The following is a 19,606-nucleotide window of genomic DNA, read 5'->3' as shown; positions in this document are numbered from 1 at the left end:
TCTCTCTCTCACACACAAACACACACAGTTGCATCTTCAGGTTTCCAACAAACCAGGGCAAATATGTGACCTCCAAAATCACCAAGATTGAGTAAAATTAATTTACTGAAACTAAGCAGACAGGAGTGCTGTACGTCATTTAAACGGACAGGATCAAGGTACCTGGTCCAGTCAATCTGCATCTTGGAGCCACGTGAATGACCAATAACAAGAAAACCAAGCGTGTGTGCCCAGAAGTCACCTGAAGACCCCAAGTTTCACGCCATCCCCACACTGTCGTCACAGGGGTCCACCGGCTCCACCTCGGCTTGCAGGGCAGTGACTGGAGACCTACCTGTCACCACAGGGAGGTCACTGTCCCTTCTCCATTCGGGCTGCGTCACGAGGGGGCACCGGCGCTGGGCTGCGGGGCCTGGGGCGCGGGGATCGGAGCTCCAGGGGGACAAATGCGCTGCTGTGTGTCGCGGGTGTCAGCCTGTCTCCAGCCACGCCCCTGGTCTCCAGCAGCGACAGACCCACACGCCTCCCCCGCTCCCCAATCACCCCCGGCCCCCTGTCCCTTCTCCCTGCTCAGCGGCCTGGCGGTCCCTCCAGCACAGTCATGTCCCGCCTACTCCGCGGTCCACATATGATCTCATCCTACGTCCCTGCCCCTGCATGGGCTCCCTGGCGTGTCTGTTCCTCTTGCCCGGTCGTGTCTCCCCAGCAGCCGCCACTGGGCCAGGCCTGCATCCCTGAAAAACTGTCACAGAACAAAGCGGAGTCCGTGCCTTCACGGGTGGGTCCTTCCCACCGCTTACGCACCTCTGGTCCTACTCGGTGTTCCAACTGATGAGCCCAAGTGTCCCCTTCCCCGGGGGCTTGCCCAGCCTGCCCCCCAAAGTGGGACTGCAGCTGGGCCCGTGGCCGTAGTGTTTCACGTTCACCACCACACCTGCCTGCCCGCCTGCCGCCCCCACCCCGTAAACTCCCGGTGGACAAGGTCTGCCTCCTGCCAGCCTGAGGACTCCGCCCAGAGCCTTCCCCGGACTGGGTGGCCGGCACCCCAGTGGGAGAGAAGCGGCTGGATGGGGTCAGCTCTCTCCGCGATGGTGCACTCTGACAGCGGGACGGGACGCCGTCCTGAGCTCACCGGGAACCCAACGTTCAAGTCAGCAGACGACCTTCCCACGCAGCACGATCTCCCAAGCATCCATATAGAGAGGACCCCCTAAGAGGCACTTAAAAACGCATCCCCCCGCTCTGCTCCAGCCGTGGGCCCTCACTCTGTGCCCCACAGGACCCGGGGCCCAGGAAGGGACACTCAAAGGGACACGATCTTTAAAAAACAGAGAAATCAGAACAGGGAGATCCCACACCTCCCCACGGCCAACAAGGTGCAGTTGTCTTTAATGTGATGTGACCAGCCTCGATGGGCAGCTGACAGCGGCGACTGCAGTAAAGCTCTGTTCGAGCTTCTGAAAACCTGCCTTTGACACACGAAGAATCTTAAAAGTGTGTTTACTCCAACCGAAGCCACCACCCCCGCATGCTCCTCCAAACTGCCATGTAGCAGAAAGCCAGGAAGGGACGGTAAAAATAAATCTCACACGCCCAGCGGACGGACTGCCATGCATCCGTCAAAACCGTGTTCTCAAAGGGCGTGTGGCATTTGCAGGTGGGAGGCAGAGCTCATCATCGCTTCTTAACTCGAAAAGCAGAAAACCACACGAGTCGAGAAGCCCATTTAAAGAAACAAGCTGGGGGCGCCTGGGCGGCTCCGGGGTTAAGCCTCTGCCTTCGGCTCAGGTCATGATCTCAGGGTCCTGGGATCGAGCCCCGCATCGGGCTCTCTGCCCCGCGGGGAGGCTGCTTCCCCCTCTCTCTCTGCCTCTCTGCCTGCTTGTGATCTCTGTCAAATAAATAAAATCTTAAAAAAAAGAAAGAAACAAGCTGTACGCGACCAAAACTTACTAGAGGCAAATACACTGAAACCGAAAGATCGCTTCTGAGGGCTAGGGCTACCGATGTTTATTCTAGTCTTTACATTTTCTGTGTCATTTTCATCGGGAAAAAAAGGTCCTTAGAGAGGCCAACTGGCGAGTTCTGGCCACTCAATGCCTTCAGCCTGCATTCCACAGCCACAGAGCGGCAGGGTCTGGCCTCGGCCTGCCGGAGGCCTGGGCTCTGGCGCCGTCCAGCTGCCCCTCACCAGCGGACGACGGATGGCCCCGGGGGAGCGCAGGGCCGTGACACCTCCTGACGAGAACTCCGACTCCGTGTTTTCCCTGCCGCAGGCTGGCCTCCTCCCCCACGCGCAGGTCAGCCTGCGCCTCCCTCAGGGTCAAACACCCGCGCGTGAGGAATGCAGTGACCATCTGCAAAATCCTCGCAAGCACGAGGAGCGCAGGGCCCCCGACCTGCCGGACAGCAGGCCGCCCCCTGGGAAAGCCTGACACATCACCTTTCCCAACTTCTTTTTCTCATCTCTAAAGCATGCCTCAGAGGTTTCAAGAACGTTTTGTTTTAAGCATTGGAGTCTCTTGTAAAAAAAAAAATAAATAAACCTAAATGCAATGAAATCAGAGGTGGCCAGAGTGAAGGAAGGGTTGGAGGAGAAGGCAGAGCCTGGTTGCTCGTCCTCCCCAGCAGAAGCCCCGGACGTCCTCCCAAGGAGCTGAGACGGGGCGGGAGGCACAGGACCAGACGACTCCCGGGGCCCCCCCACCCCCACTGCCTGCCACACAACCCCTCCTCAATCCTTCAGCTCCGAGGCCAGCTTACCGGTCCACGGCGATGACCCCAAGCGTGAGCATGCTGGCCGAGCTGATGAGCAGGTACAGAAGGGCTGAGAAGTTGCACCAGACCACACCGAAGACCCATTCCCTCCGGGCGGAGCTGGTGGCCACGAAGGGCAGCACCAGCACGGACAGCAGGAAGTTGGACAGGGTCAGGCTGAAGACGAACTTGTTGCTGAGGGTGAGCAGGTAGGACTTCTTGTACAAGGTGACCACGACGAGCAGGTTGCCCAGGCAGACGAAAACGGTGATGAGGACGATGGTGGCGAAGTCGGCGATGGCACCGTCCCCGGCGCCACCGTCCTCGTGCGTGCGGTTACTCAGCTCCTTCCTGTGGCCGAGGGAGGAGTTGAGGCTCATGGTCAGGCACCTCGGCGTGCGGCGGGCAGAGCATGCCGGGCGGCTGGAGAAAGAGGTAAGACCGGCGCACGGGGAGAGACGCGTCAGACCCCATCGAGCGCACGTGACGCACGAGCCGCCCGAGCCCCGGTTCTCCCGCCACCGACCCTCCACCCGTCTTCCCTGCCCCAGCGCCACCACAGCGGCCTGTTCCTACAGCCAACCTCCTGTGTCGCTCCCTGCGTCTCCTGGAGCGTCTCCTGGAACGATGGGCTCCTCCAGTCTAACCCAACCTGCTCCTGTGCCCTGAGGCCAGAGGTTCGAAACCTTTGATGTGCTGAGGGACGCCGGAGAGTGGGGGGGCGGTTCTCGGCCCCGCCCCGAGATGCTGGTCCAGGACTCACAGCCCCAGCGGAGCAGCCTGCATTTTGAACAAACAGGGGGCAGGTGGGCTGTGGTGCTTTGGGGCCCCTGCAATTCAGGGGTTCCCCGAACCAGCAGCGGTAGCAGCACCTGGAGCCACAGAGACAGCCAAGTTCAAGCAGACCCCTGAGTGCCGGACCGGAACCTGCACTGACCCCGCTGGTCGTGCGCCCGGGAAGGTCGGACAGTGCGCTTGTCGTAGGGGCTCTCGGAGGCGGCCGAGCGGGGCCCCGGCAAGCACCGTCTGTACTGAGGCCTCATCCCTGTCCCGGTGAGCCGCGGGGAAGGCCGGCAGGGACCTAAGCAGGTGCGCGCAGGCCGCTCTCCGTGATGTGCAGTCCTGCTCCCGGGTCGCTGGCTCAGGATCTGGGCTAAGCTTGAAGGTTGACATCTCAGCACTCGTCCTACAGGACGTTTCTCCAAACATTTCGTCTACATTCATCAGCCAAAAACCCCACAGACACGTCCTCTGCCTGCTCTTGCTCCCGACAAACAGGAGACTCCAGAGAGCAGGAGCGCTTTCCTGCCACACAGCAGAGCCTCCCCCGCCCCCCCGCCCATGATCTGACACCACTGTCCCAACGCCTTTGGCCCCAGGGAGCTGGTGGCTGAGAGGCCCCCGTCCCCTTCCAGCAGTCCTGAGGGCAGGTCAGAAGGCTTCCCTTCCGAGGGAGCCGGCTGCCGGGGCCAGAGGTGTGAGCAGCATTGAACAGTCCTCCCCTCGAGCCTTTAAATGCCTCACGGGTGACTTGCCTTCCCTTCTCCAGATGTACGCTCCGCCTGGAGGATGCCACCTCCAGACCCTTCACTAATTCAGACACCCCTGTTTGGACCTGTTCGCAGACAATGATGACCCTCTTGCTTTGTGGTCCCCAGAACTGAATGTGCCATTCTGGCTGTGAGCCGCTGGGTATCGAGCACAGGGGGCAATTTTCCCCATCACCAGGACAATCTCCTGCTACAATCCACTCTCAGAACGCGTTTCCTTTCAGCAACGGCATCATCCTGCTGGGCTTCTCTGACTGTGCTCAACTAAAACCCAAAACTTACACACACGTGAGTTTCTGTGAAGCCAGGTGACCCCAGTCTAGAACTTACGGCATTAATGTGTTTAAGCCTAAATGCAACACGTTATTTCTACTAAATTTTATTTTGTGCATTTTGGCCCATATTTCCAGGCTGCTGAAATATTCTGTTTTTATTTAGTTACGCAGTATGTTATGTACCCCCGCGCTGTGCAATGAACATTCTTTATAGGTTTGGCTTCTATATCTGAGTCTATAAGGTTATTTCCGGGTTTTTTCCCTTTTCTGTGAGCTCTGAATTTTGAATTTTGTTAATTCTTATAAGTAAACTATTGGGATGCCCGGGTGGCTCAGTCGGTTAAGCATCTGCCTTCAGCTCAGGTCGTGATCTCAGGTCCTGGGATCAAGCGCCGCGTTGGGCTCCCTGCTCAGTGGGGAGTCTGCTTCTCCTCCTCCCTGCACCTGCTCTCTCTCTCTTTCTTTCTCTCAAGTAAATAAATAAAATCCTTAAAAAAAAAAAACAAAACTCTTAGGGGCGCCCGGGTGGTTCAGTGGGTTAAGCCTCTGCCTCAGCTTAGGTCATGATCTCAGGGTCCTGGGATCGAGCCCTGCATCAGGCTCTCTCTCTCTCTGCCTGCCTCTCTGCCTACTTGTGATCTCTCTGTGTCAAATAAATAAATAGAATCTTTAAAAAATAATAAATAAATACAGTATTTTGACTGTAAATCGTTAATGATATATATTCTGTGGACCAGAGAACTACTCAGTTTACTTAGTAGGCTTGACGCTGTCAGTGGCGCTGTAATTTTACAACTACTTAGAATATAGAGAAAGTGAGTCTACGTGTTTACGGAGAAAGGGGGCACGGATTACAGAACAGGGAAAGGAGACGAAGGGCCTCATGGTGTTAAGTGGGCTACTGGAGGTGTCAGTATGAACTCCCCGTTCAATCAGACAGAAACTGGTCCAAGGAAGTCCCCCGGAATGCAGTCAGAAAGATTAAGAAAGTAAAACTATAGAATAAGAGGCAAATGAGAGAATGAGTAGGAAGTGCTTTATTATTCAAGCAAAGCAGAGTGTTTCTCACTAATTAAGGGAATCCTGTCTGCCGAGATGGTGGACTCAGCCGACGTGAACATCTCCGCCACTCCAAATTCTTTGAATTACGGGGTTAAATATGACCCAAGGTTTTTGTTGTTATTGTTTTTTTAATTGTTTTTTTATTATCCTATAATGTATCATTAGCCCCATGGGTACAGGTCTGTGAATCGCCAAGTTTACATTCACAGCACTCACCATAGCACATACCCTCCCCAACGTCCATAATCCAGCCTCAGGGTCCTGGGATCGAGCCCTGCATCGGGCTCCCTGCTCACCTGCTTCCTCCTCTCTCTCTGCCTGCCTCTCTGTCTACTTGTGATCTCTGCCTGTCAAATAAATAATAAATAAAATCTTAAAAAAAAAAAAAGGCTCGTATGGTTTGTCTCCCTCCCGATCCCATCTTGTTTCATTTATTCCTTTCCTCCCCACACAAACCCCAACATGACCCAAGGTTTTAAAAAGGATAACAAAGAAAAAGAAAAGCCAAGAAAGAGAAATCCATAGGTACCAGAAACAGAGAGAAAATTCAAAGCCAGAGTTACAATCCCACACCTGTGGCCAGAAGAACATGAGACCTAGTTCTCTAGGGCCGAGGCCTTTTATGTGGAAGGGTGACTTTGAGCTCCACGGGCAGAGAACCAGAACAGAAATCCTGCATAAACAGTGGTTTCTAGAAGGGCTGTCCCCTCCATGAAAAAGGGATTAGAAAAGCTCCTCCCACGGGCAAAGGGAAGCAGCAAAAACATAGCCATCGACCTGAGGTTCTGGGTGGAGGATGAAACGCTTCCTTCCATGAGAAATCAAACACCGAGTCCCATGCCACGCTGATGCGGGCACCAAACCCATGCACTGTGAAAGGGGCAGAGACCAAACTGATGAATCCGTGTAAAGATTAATGGGGACAAAAGTCAACACAAAATGGCTCTGTGGTGAATTTCCAACACTCGGTGGAAGCGAGCGCATGGCATTCATGTGGAGGCAGAGTCAACAAAACAAAAAGCAGAACTGACATTCCAAGAACTTACACTAATAGGAAGAAATGAATGAGACATAAATGCTATTAAAAGCTTTAAAAAGAAAAGGGGTAAGAACCATAACAAAAGAGCAGACATCGTGAAAAAATGGTAAGCAATTGCAAAAAATGATCAAAGAGAAATTCTAGAAATTAAAATTTTAGTTGTCAAAATTAGAAACTCAGTGGTTATGGTGACCAGCAGATTTAGCTAAAGAGAAAGATGGTGAACTGGAAGATAGCTCTGAGGAAATTACTCAAAATGCAGTTAAAAAGATTAAGAAACTGAAAATACAAAGAGCCAAGATTCAGGAAGGATGGGATAAGAAGATCCAACATAGGTTCAACGGGAGGGCAGCAAGGGATTAGACAACGTGGGTAGCAGACACTGCTGGGCACCTACCCAGCCACCTCTCTCATTTTTCTCTTATGGGCAGGCCTCTGACTTAGTGTTGGTGGTATCCGCCTCCCAGGGACCCAGAGATGGCAGATCCCATCCCCAGTTCGGAGAGCTGGATGCTGGGTGGTCTAAAGTAACCCTCGTGTCTCCTTTTCTTCCAATCCTGGCAAAATAGTCAGGAGGAAAAGTCTGGGGTTGGTGGGGGTGGGAACGGGGATATCTGGGGAAGGCTTCTCTGATCTCACAAAGATGCAAGGAAGAAAAATCTTTTCCTGAAGTCCCTAAGGGCAAAGAAAGCACAGAGCTGTGGCAGCTATCTTGGGATCCTTGGAGATGCTGAGCCGGCGTGGTCAGCACGGCAACAAATGGTCAATCCTTGGGCCGCTGAATCAACAAACCTTCAAGTCACTTCATCCTGGCTTCTGGTTATGGGAAATACCTTTCTTAAAATGATTTTTATTTGTATTTATTTATTTATTTTTATTTGACAGAGAGAGAGAGAGAGAGAGAGAGATCACAAGCAGGCAGAGAGGCAGGCAGAGAGAGGGGGAAGCAGTCTCCCTGCTGAGCAGAGAGCCCAATGTGGGGCTCAATCCCAGGACCCTGAGACCATGACCTGAGCCGCAGGCAGAGGCTTACTTAACCCACTGAGCCACCCAGGCGCCCCTTAAAATGACTTTCAGATCTATTGTCAGTTAAGTTTCTGTTACTTGAGTCAAAAGCATCCAAACTGCCTTAGGTCACACCTACACTGTCCGCACCAAGGTGGACATAGTTATTAAACAGGGGCTGAACATTCTCTAGAGTTAAAGAAACACACGAGTCCTCAGAATGAAAGGGCATATCGAGTTCTAAGAGTAAATCCAAAAAAAGTCTGGGATGCATGGTTGGCTCAGCTGGTTCAGCGTCTGCCTTCAGCTCAGGTCATGATCCCAGGGTCTTGGGATCAAATCCTGCATCGGGCTCCCTGGTCGGTGGGGAGTCAGCTTCTCTCTCCTCTCTGCTTGTGCTCTCTCATTCTCTCTCTCAAATATAAATAATCTTAAAAATATTTAAAAACAAAACAAACAACAAACAAAAGACAGAAATTAAGAAAGCACTACTGGTGCGTGTTACCGTCCCGCAGCCCCACAGCTGGCTCGGGAGCTGGGGCACAGAGAACCCAGGGCTGCCGGATGAGCCCGAGGTCCTCTGGTCCAACCTTTCCCAGGAGGCAAGGGGCTGTGGGGGCCAAACGGCCACCCACCAGGGAAATCCAAAATCCTGGGCTCCGCCAGGAGGCCTGCAGTAGGCAGTACAAGCCCCAGCCAATCTCTCGGGGTGAGCCCTTGAAGAACAAGAGGGAGGGCTTGGAGCGGCCCCGCCAGCGGAGGCGTCCTGACAGGCAGCCGGATTCCGCAGGGCCTGACAAGCCGGGGCCCGCTGCAACGGCGGCAAATCCGCAGGTGACTCACACACCACCTGCAGGCCAGGTCTGCCGCCAGACACAAATGGGGTTCAGAACTCCCACACTCACTGTGTCCTGCCTCGGGCTGCAACTCTGACACAACACGAGTGTCTCCTGGCTAAGGGGGGTTTTAAACATTTTTATTTATTTATGTGCTTGAGAGAGAAAGTGTGTGCAGGGGAACGGGGGGCAGAGGAAGAGGGAGAAAAAGAATCTCCAGCAGACGCCTTGCTGAGTGCGGAGCCCGCTGCGGGGCTCGATCTCACGACCCTGAGATCATGACCGAGCAGAAAACGAGAGTCGGACGTTAACTGACTGAGCCACCCAGGTGCCCCGGGACTGAGGTTTTAATAAACGTCTCAGAAGTTATTCCTGACAGGTCACCGAACGCTCCCTCCTCCTCTGGGCCGCGGCTTGGCGAAGCAGGGACCTACCTCTGTCGCTGCTGCCTCGCCCTCCGGCCGTTCCCAGAGACAGGGAACAGCCTGCCGGGTTAGACTGCGGGCCACAGCTCCAAGTCATCCAGGGTCAAACCGTGACACTCAACTACGTGATCAGTATCGTTGTGGGTTAAAAAACAAGACAACATTACGGAACATTGAGACACGTATCTACTGTGTTTTATGGTAATTTCCGAGAAGTAATTCTAGAAGTACCTTGACCTGCAAAAACAGAGTTACTGCAAAGTAAGGATAGATTACCTCTCGTTTAATTGTGCAGACCTGGATATTATTCTATTCTATTCTATTCTATTCTATTCTATTCTATCCCTCCTATTTCTTTTTCTTTTTTTTCTTTATCTATTTATTTGTCAGAGAGAGAGGAAGCACAGGCAGGGGGAGCGGCAGGCAGAGGGGGAAGCAGACTCCCGCTGAGCAAGGATTCCGACGCAGGACTCGATCCCAGGACCCTGAGATCATGACCTGAGCTGAAAGCAGACGCCCCACGACTGAGCCGCCCAGGTGCCCCCCCCTCGTATCTCTACCTAGAACTCTGTCATCAAGGGCAGCGAAGCCACTGCGGGTCGGCGGCCGCAGGACACGGGCCAGGGGGCGAGCAGGTGTCCTTGGCACTCACTCCGGGAGGGCGCTCACAGGCAAAGCTGCGGAGCCACGGCGAGAGAGGGAGGGGTGAGGGGCTGAGAGGGCCGCGAACCCCCACAGACACTGGTGAGAGTCTTCGACCGACCCACCTGCCCTCCCGGGTCCTGGAGCCGCCGCACCTCCTCTTCACGGAGGCGAAGCAGCTGGCTTCTGCCCCTTGCAGCTCCAAGAGCCCCAGCTTGTACTCAGACACGCCATGGTCTGCCCACGAAATGCCAAGACCCCACTGTTTTGGACGTTAGCACCGGGGACCGGGACGCCGCAGGCCCGGCCTTCCCCGGCCTTCTGGAAACCGCACGCCCTCCCGCTGCGCTCACGGTGCCCGCGCTGGGATGTCTGGGACCAGGAGATCCGTGTCCCAGTCCACAAGCCCCTACGAAGCCAAGAAGGCCCCCGACCCCCCCATGGCCCACAGAAGTGAGGCCACCAAAGGGCCTCCAAGAGCCCGCGGATAGCAGGCCCAGCTTGGTGAGCGCCAGAGGCCCTGCGGGTGGAGGTGGCGGTTCTCCTGGAGGCTCTAACGCGGGGCCGCGGGACGTGACAGGACACGCCCGTCCTCTCCTGAAGTTTTCTCAGAAAACCAGTTTCTGGGGCAGGAGAGTCTCCTCTGACGTCCTCAAACCTCCCTGCAAGGGAGCGGCTCACTGCGTCCTCCGCCCGTCTTCCCGAGGAGCCCAAGCAGCCCGGAGGCTGGGCCCCAACCCCGCTGCCCGCGGGTTTCACGCCCATCGGACGCTGGGTGGGTGCGGAAGACGCGCCAAGAAGCAGCCCTGCAGGCCGGGATGCGGTTCTGAACTTCCGACGAGCCAGGCGAGGGCTGACCCTTCTCACAGGGGCTCGTCACCTCAGCACCTGCAGACGTCACACCCGTCAGTCGCCGCTGGGAAACGGGGGTGGAGCTGGGGAGAAGGTTCTGGTAACTACCTTGCTTTGCACTAAGGTCCCCGAGATCGATGGTCAGCTCCCCGCCCCCGCGACAGACCAGATGAGAGCCAGGGAGCGATCACGAGATCCCCGGGTGCCTCCCCGTATACCTGCCATCCTTCCGGGCACTCACGTGACCGTTGTCCCAAAGGCAGCAGGTGCAGCAGGCTGGCCTCTGCCAGCCCAGAGCCCCTTTGTTCTTGTCCCCTCGGGGCCACCACAAACCTAGGAATGTCCTCGCTCCAAGCCTCTCACTGCACACGCAGAGCAGGTCTGAGCTCTGGTCTGCTTGGGGAAATGCGCCGCGGAAGGAAAAAACACGGCGGTCAGAACCGCAAATGGCCCTAAGCCCCTGACTGAGTTCCTGACGTGCAAGTGGGAGAGACCTGGCCTTGGTCCCCTCTGCACGGATGTTATCCACTTGCGTACCTCACTGCCCTTCACAGCATCCTTCAGCAGCAACTGGAAGGCTGGAGGCTCTCCACGGACTGGGACCACACCCACAAGGGTCAACACTGAGTCTGCCTCACGTCGTCCCAAACCAAGCGCCCGCACCTCAGCATGGAGACTTCCCAAGGCTTGGCCCTTGACCCATCCCCTTCTCCCTACACCCCTGAGACTCTCATCCATTTCCAGAGTGTTACTTAATTATTTTTAACTAATAATAAACAGCATTTGCAAAACACCGTGAACATACATGTCCCAACAAGCATCATCTCATTAGATCATGTGGGTAACTTCTGAGGCAGGATTTGGTCAAAATTATGCTTCTCCCCATTTCAGAAAGGCAGCCTCACCTATGGTTAAGAGCATGAAGTCTATAACCAGAGAGTCTGGGTTCAAGTCCCGGCTCCACTACTCACTGGCTCTGTGACCTTGATGTGTCCCCTAAACTCTCTGGGCATGAGCTTCTCCTTCTGTAAAATGGGGACAATACTCGTGCTCAGGCACCCGTCTCCTAGGGTGGGTGGGAGATGTCAAGAGGTTAATATTTGTACAGGGCTTTAGTGTTTGGAACCATGTAAGTGTTTGTTAAATAAGTAAAGCGGGGAAACTGAGGCTCAGAAAGGTTACGTGCCTGGTTTGAGAAAACTAGGTCTGATGGCCACAAGGCCACCATCTGTCTTCAGCCCATCCGTTCACCACAGAAGACTCAGCACGGTGTGGCCTCGCCTCCAATTCTGACCTCTCACCCACCAACCCCTTCACGGGCCTCTGGCCCAGCCAGCCGTGCCGCGTGCTTCTCTGTCCGGCTTCCTTTTGCTTCAATCCCTCCTCCACTCGGGACACCCGCCCTGTGTGTGCGGCAGCTGCATAAAGCTATAATGAGCCTGAAACGTGCTGCGGGCCGACCGGCCTGATGACTTCACGGGAAGAGGAAACAAAGAGACAGACCAGTGGGGGATGGGGAGACGGAAGCCTGAGCAACGAGCGGCACACACCAAGTCAGGACACGGGACCGGCCAGGCCTTCTCGGACCCGACGCCAAGGCACAGGCAAAAACAGAAAAAAACAGACAAACTGGACTCCATGAAGACTTAAAAATCTGTACATCCGAAGGTACCATCCGCAGAATAAAGACAACCCACAGCACGGGAGAGAACGTGTGCAACCACGCATCAGCTGAGGGATCCCTGTTCAGGGTACGTTACAAACTGCTACAATGCAACAGCCTAAAACAAAACAAAACGGAACAAAAAACCCTGTGCCCAAAAAAGAGATGTAAGCGGCCAGCAGGTACACAAAAAGACGCTCCACATCACTGAGCATTAGGAGCCGCGGATAAAACTACGAGGAGACACCGTCGGACCCTCGTTAGAACGGCTGCCGTCAGGGACAGAGAAGCACCGGTGCTGGAGAGGATGTGCAGAGATTGGAGCCTTTCCGCTCCAGCGCCCGGCATGCACTGCTAAGGCGTTTCTCAGAAAATCAAATACTGAGTTACCACGCGGCCCAGCCGTCCCCCTTCCACTCATGAGCCCGACATCACAAAAGCAAGGTCTCGAGGAGAGACGTGTGCGCCGTTTCCTAGCGCCATTATTCACGCCCGCAAACGTGCAGAAGCAACCCAAGCGTCCACCGAGCGATGAGCGGGTACGCGAGGTGTGGCATGTCCTTCGGCCGTCACAAGGAGGCTGTGACGTCTGTCACAAGGAGGCCCCGACATGGGGGAACCTGGAGGACACTGCGCTTCGTGGCACTGGCGGGCACGGAATGACAGATGCTGGACAGCTCCCTTACAGGAGGTGCTCAGAGCCACTGGGACACTCGAGGCACAGGCGGGAGCTGCCAGGAGGGGCGGTGGGGGCGCTGGTTAACGGCTTAGTTTGCCGGGAGGAGGAGAGTTCTGCGATGGATGGCGGGAGTGGTTACACAACCCAGATTTGCGCACCTAACAAGGGCAGTTCCACATTAAATACAATAGAGAAAAAAGCTGAAAAACATATTTATTCAGGGTTCCTTCCCTTTAACACCTCTGCCCACAGGGTCTGGAGAGTCAGCAAGGGAAGGCCGCGGCCGGCTCCCCCCAGGGCCGGGGAAGAGCGCCTCTGGCACCAGGAGTGAGCCCGCACCCCAACACCGGCGGGGGGGGCTGGGTCTGACTGGGATGACCCCTCCCTCCCCCGCTCGTCCAGCACGGACCCCCAGGCTGAGCCTACCCTGTGACACAAAACTCAGCGTCTCTGCTGCAGGTCCTGTCGTGCTGGGGATGCGAGGGACACTCCGTCCTAAGCCCGGCTGCACTCGGAGCCAGGGACCGCCAGATGAGTTTCGAAGGGCCCTTGGCCTCCCTCCCAGGCCATCAGCAACACCACCCCCTGGCGTGTCCCGGGCGACGCGGAGGGGGCGACCAGCCATCTCAGCCTCTCGGAAAGTCCACAAACCACCAGCTGCTCTCACCATGAAGACAGCTCGGCAGGGTAGAGTCCTAAGTCCTGGGGGAAAAGCCCTTCGGGAAAGGCAGGGAACGTGGCATGGTCTGACCACTGCTGCCTGGGGAAGGGGCAGCATCTGAAGGTCGAGCCAGACCGAACGACGGAGACCACTCTTCCAGCCGCACGTGAGGCAGCAACCTCTCCTTTGCCAGGCCCCTGGACACCCCGGCCGGGGCCACGGGACTCCCGTGGGCAGAAGACCATGCCAGCTTTTCCGGGGCAGGTGCGGATCCTGCCTGGAACCGGGATCCCAGCCGTTCCCAAAGGCAAGGCTGGGTCAGACCAGGTCAGAAGAGCCCTGGGCTGTTCCAAATTCCTGCTGCTGCTGGATCCCCTGCTCAGGCAGAGAGAAGCCAATGCTGCCCCCCAGAGCTCCCGACTTAGACATCCAAGCGGCCACTCGGCATCTCCAACCGGTGTCACAAGCATTGCAAGCCAAGAATGTCCCCAACCAGACTTCACTCTCTCAGGCCTGGCCCTCCCAGGGTCTGCTCCATCTCACGTTACGGTTGCCCCAACCTCCCAGGGGCTCGGACCATAAACTCGCGAGTCACTCCCCACCTCTCTCTCTCCCACAGTTGCTATCTCGTTCATCAGCAAGTCTGTGGGCTCTGATTTTGACAGGTTTCTGGAATTCAGCATCTTTAACTATCTCTGCTACCATCACTCTGGTCCAGGCTATGCTGTATCTTCTCTAAATTATTAAAATATCCTCCTTACTAGCCTACCCGCATCTGCCACTGCCCCCCTTCTCAACACAGCAACCAGAATGAGCCAGTTCAAACAGAGCTCAGAACAAACGAACAAGTCACCGCTTTATGTATAACCCCAAAAGGAGTCCCATATCACTCAGAATAAGCCCTGCAGTTTCCCCCATGATCTGGCTCTCTGTTACTGCCCCAACCTCGTAACAAAAATTGCTTTTTACACCCACTCCAGCCACACTGACTTTCTCACTATTTTGATGAATCATGCATCCACTTCAGGGCCTTTGCACGCGCTGTTTCCTGTGCCTGGAACGCCTTGACCCCGGTATCTTTGGAGGCTGCTCTTCCACTTCCTTTAGATCTTAACTTAAACCGCATTTTTGGCAAGGTCTTCCCAGCCCACGCTACCTTTCAGACCCCTTTCCAACACTTTGTGGCTCCGATCCCTTCCTTACTTTTTCTGAGTGCGGATGCACATACTTACTCATCTCGTTAATGTTTTTCTCTCCTGCAAGACGGTACGCTTCGTGAGTGCAAGGAATTCTATTCTGCAAATTCCTTCACCAGCACCTGGAACAGTGACCGACAAAGAAGAGGTACCCAGTATGTGTGATAGATAATCGATTGTATGAATGGACCCGGGGCCCCGGGTACCCTGGCACACTGGATTGGCCCTGGAGTCCTGGCACACTGGGTAGCTCTCGCTCTACAGACAAAGCAGACGCTATTCGCCACCCAGTCATCATCCCCTCTCCCCTCTCAACACAACTCTCACAGCCCTCGGGCACTAGATACGCCAAAAACAGATGTGCTGCACGGAGCTTGGGCGGCCGTCAGACCCAGCCCCAGTCCACGGGAGTCCACACGTGGCAAAGGCTCTCCATTTCCTGATAAAAGGGGACAGACTCAGCTATGGCTTCTGCCCTTTTGCCTCTCCCCGCTCTCCTGGCTGGAACTCAAAGCCAAGCCTCCAAGCGAGGCAGCCACCTTTCGACCAGGTAGCCGGAAGTCCCACGCAGGAAGATTAAGGCCCACACCACATGTCCGACTGCAAAGCCGCCGTGCCCAGCCACGCTAGCCAACCCCTTCTTGGAGAAGTCCTTGTCGGACGGTTTCCCTTCGGTGCCACGTAGAGCAACGCCACCTTGATACGCCGGGTCAAGGCGGGAAGAGACACAGTGGAAGCTGAACCGTGCCGCGCTGTCATCCCACTGCTGGTGAGAGCGGGCGCTGTGGGGTCTTTGTTCGCCTTCCTCCTCCTCTCCCATCTACCCAGTCCCCGGCGCCACGGTCGCACAGTGAGCTGAATGCACCCACCCGTCCCCAGGATAACCACAGAATCGAAGACTCCAACTGTTACGAAGAGAGGCCTGCAGTAACGCCTTCTTTCCAAAAACGCACGAAAACCTGAGCTAACCCTTGGAAATGTCTCATTCTGCAGAGTTGAGTTTTATGACTTGGTAGGGTTTTCCCACCTTAGCATATCAGAATTCTTTATTTTAAGCCCTTAACCAAGATTATGAAAATCTATCATACATTTCTCTATATTTTAAAACAAACTATACAAAACATAATGGTTTTCACGTTGACTCAAGGTCATTAAGGACCAAGATAAACGGAATTCTGACTTGGGAAAGGCCTTCGGGATGAATTCCAGGGCCCTGGCTTTCTCCTGAAGGCACAGGTTAGAGGGCGGCGCTCACGCTGTCGCCCACGCGGACGTCCACGCAGGCTGCAAACGTGGACGCCCTCCGGCCGGATGAGGGGACGGCATGTCCTCTCACACAGAATGTGCCTTTACGTCCTTCTTATACTTTCTCTGCCACTCCTCCTAACTTTCGGCCTCCAAAGTAGGCCTATCTTGAGTTCTCCTCGCGCAGCTTGTTGAAGGGGGGCCTGGCAGTGAAGGCTGCATGTCGGGCGGAGATCTCCAAGTCCTACAAAGGACATTTCCCCCGCGCCCTAGGGGACAGTTGCTTTTCTAACCTCTCAACCCTCTGCCATGTTAGTGACACAGGAGCTGTGGCACATTCCGGAAAAACAGGAGCCCTGCCACAGCTCTGAGCTCAGCATCTAATTTTGATATTTTTTAGGTAGTGAGAGGGAAACTGCTGAATCTAATAGCAAAATCATTGCGCCCCACTGGGTTTTCTGCCACAGGAGGAAGCCAGATTCGGAAGCGCAGATGAACGTGTACGGAAGGTCTGGGGTGACAGTTTCCCGAAGGGCCAGTTCAAACGTGAGCTCCTGGGAGAGGCTACAAGGACATCTGCGGACAGTGTCTGCGAGGCTGAGTGACAGGGCAGAGTGGTACCAGTCCTTGGCCATCCTGACCCCCTCTTATCTCTGTCTCCTCTCCGAACCACCCTATCACACACCCTCCGAGCCTCCCGTTCCCAGTTGCGGGCAGCCGCTCACTGCCAACCAAGGAACCGGTGGCTTGTGCACCCAGGAACTACGGTTCTTCCAGTGTCTCTAGACGCTGTTGTGCTCAGTAAAATTAAAATTCGTTTTTCACATGGTTATTGATTCAAAGCAGCTTTTTGCAATGAAGCATTTTCTCCAGGTGAAGTTCTATTAAAAGGCGAGGCAGATCCAAGAAGCCTGGGGAAAGCCCGGAAATCACTACCAAAGCCATTCCAGGCCCCTGACCTCCTTGTTGCCACTTATGTGAATGACAACAAACTCAAGGTCCACCTTAACAGCAAAATTCTGAAGAAAACTTTCTGGTCATTCCGCCCACACAGTGACCCTTACTAGCTCTATCTACAGTTTTCCCTTTACGTTTTATTCTGTCGTATATGCATGTCCTAGCGCAAGGTTTTACTTTAGGTGAGGACACTTACTCCTCCAGAAAACTTCTGGATTCTTCCTCAGTTTCCCCTTTGAATTCCCAACAGCACTTTGCACGTGGGAGAAAACATTTCACAGCCCCCTACCCTCTAATATCGACGTCAGTCTGATACTCAATATAAGAAACAGTTTCTGGACTCTGGACCGAACCTAGGTTTGAGTTTCATATAAGCTTTCATTCATTTCATTCATTCATTCATATAAGAGTTTCATTCACCAGCCCTCTGAGCTCCTAACCCTCTGAGCTTCAAACGCTCCACGAAGAAAGGGAGTGAAATTAACCTACTTTATGTGATTGTCGAGAAGAATATATGACCTTGCCAGGGCAGCTGGGCAATAAGAAGAAATAAAGGGCAGCCAAACTGCAAAGGAAAAAGTAAGACTGGGGCGCCTGGGGGGCTCAGTCAGCTGAGCGTCTGCCTTCAGCTCAGGTCATGATCCCATGGTCCTTGGATCGAGCCCTGCATCAGGCTCCTTGTTAGTGGGGAGCCTGCTTCCTCCTCTGCTCCATCTTCCTGCTCATGCTCAAGCTCTCCCTCTCCCTCTCGGTCAAGTTAAAAAAAAAATAAATCTTTAAAAAAAGAACTAATGAATGAAATCAGTAAAGTCCCAGAATACAAAATCAACATACAGAAACCAGCTACATTTCTATACGCTCATACTGAGCTGTCAAAAAGGGAGATCAAGGGGTGCCTGGGTGGCTCAATCGGTCAGGTGTCCAACTCTTGATTTCGGCTCCGGTCATGGTCTCAGGGTCGTGAGATCGAGCCCCACACTGGCTCCACACTGGGTCTGTGGCCTGCTTGGGATTCTCTCTCTCCCTCTTCCTCTGTCCCTCCTCCCCAACCCAACTGCACACTTTCTTTAAGAAAAAGAGAGAGAGTAAGAAAATAATCCCATTTATAATTGCATCAAAAATAAAAAGATACCTAGGAATAAACTTAACCAAGGAGGTAAAAGACCTCTGAAAACTGTAAAACACTGATGAAAGAAACACCCTCAGATGAACTAACAAATGTGCGGTGTACCGTGCTCATGGACTAGGAGAATTAATATTGTTAAAATGTCCATAAAACCCAAAGCGATCTATAGACTCAATGCAATCCCCATCAAAATACTACCAAAATCTTTTTTTCATTTTTCTCAGAAGTAGAGCAAAGAATCCTAAAAGTGGTATGGGATCACAAAAGGCTCCAAACAGCCAAAGAAGTCTTGAGAAACAAGAAACCTGAACACATCACCCTCCCCGATTTCAAACTGTAGACAAAGTACGATAATCCAAGCAGTATGGCGGTGGTACGAAAAGGGACCGCACAGATCGCTGGGACAGAACAGAGAGCCCGGGGCACCTGGACGCGTCAGTCGGTTAACTGTCCAACTCTTGGTCTCAGCTCAGGTCATGACCTCAGGGTCGTGCGACTGGGCCCCGAGTCGGGCTCCAGGCTCAGCGTGGAGCCTGCTTAAGATTCTCTCCCTCCCTCTCCCTCTGTCCTCCCCCAACTCTTGCTCCCTTAAGAAAAAAGAACGGAGAGCCCAGAAATAAACCCTCACGTAAATGGTCAATTAATCCACACTGAGGAAAGAAGACACAGCAGAGAAAAGGCAGAGTCTTCAATAAATGGTGCCGGACGGCCGGACAGCAACCAGCGGAAGGATAAGCCGGACCACTTTCTGACACGACGCACCAACATTACCTCAAAATGGAAAAAGGATGAAAGTGTGAAAACTGAAACCATAAAACTCCTGGAAGAAAACACGGGTGCCCAGCTCTTCCACATTGGTCGAGGCAGCGCCGTTTAAGCCAGGTGCATCGAGAACAACAAAGGTTCAGCACCTGCGAAAACATCAAAAAAGCTTCTACACAGCAAGGGAGACCGTCAGCAAAACACAAAGGCAACCCACTGGCTGAGAAAAGGTATTTGTGAGTCATTAAGGGCTTAATATCCAAAATATATGAACACAACTTCATATCAAAAAAACAACCTGATTAAAGAATGGGCAAAGGACTTGAAAAGACATTTTTCTGAGAGTGACACGGTTGGCCAACGGGCACATGAGAATGTGCTTGTCATCACTTATCCTCAAAAAATGCGACTCTAAACCGCGGTGAGGGAGCACCTCGCACCTGTCCACCGGCGAGTATCAAAAAAATGACCGGGCGCCAGGGTGGCTCGGTGGGTTAAGCGTCTGCCTTCGGCTCAGGTCACAGTGTCGGGTCCCGCGTGGCCCGGTGATCCCTCTCCGGGGTCTGTAGGTGAAGACGACGGAAACACCAGCTCAAAGAGAAACCCGCACCCCCTCGCTCGCTGTGGCGTTACTCACAATCGACAAGACGTGGAAACAAGCCGAGGGTCCATCCGGAGACGAGTGGAAAGGCCACGGCCTGTGTGTGCACCACGGGGTAGTCTCGGCCACGTGGGACCACAAAACCGCGCCACCCGAGAGGACGCGGACGGGCCCAGCGGGCATCGTGCTGCGCGCATCAGTCAGAGAAAGACGACCCTGAATCCCACTTCCACACGGAATCCGAAAAACTGAACAGACTGACAGACGCGGGAA

General features: G+C 54.1%; 1 protein-coding gene across 1 annotated transcript in view; it reads right to left on the bottom strand.

Moving 5' to 3' along the window:
- The window catches only part of GPR161 (G protein-coupled receptor 161), a 42,464-nt gene that overhangs the window by 14,740 nt on the left and 8,118 nt on the right, over positions 1 to 19,606 (bottom strand). The window contains exon 4 of the mRNA XM_032863053.1: positions 2,764 to 3,180. Coding sequence (XP_032718944.1) covers positions 2,764 to 3,180 — 417 coding nt within the window. The remainder of the gene's footprint in view (positions 1 to 2,763; positions 3,181 to 19,606) is intronic.

The sequence above is a fragment of the Lontra canadensis genome, unplaced genomic scaffold, assembly GCF_010015895.1.
Source record: "Lontra canadensis isolate GAN:19392208 unplaced genomic scaffold, GSC_riverotter_1.0 scaffold24, whole genome shotgun sequence".
Classification (NCBI taxonomy): Eukaryota; Metazoa; Chordata; class Mammalia; order Carnivora; family Mustelidae; genus Lontra; species Lontra canadensis.
This window is presented reverse-complemented; position numbering and strand designations above follow the sequence as displayed.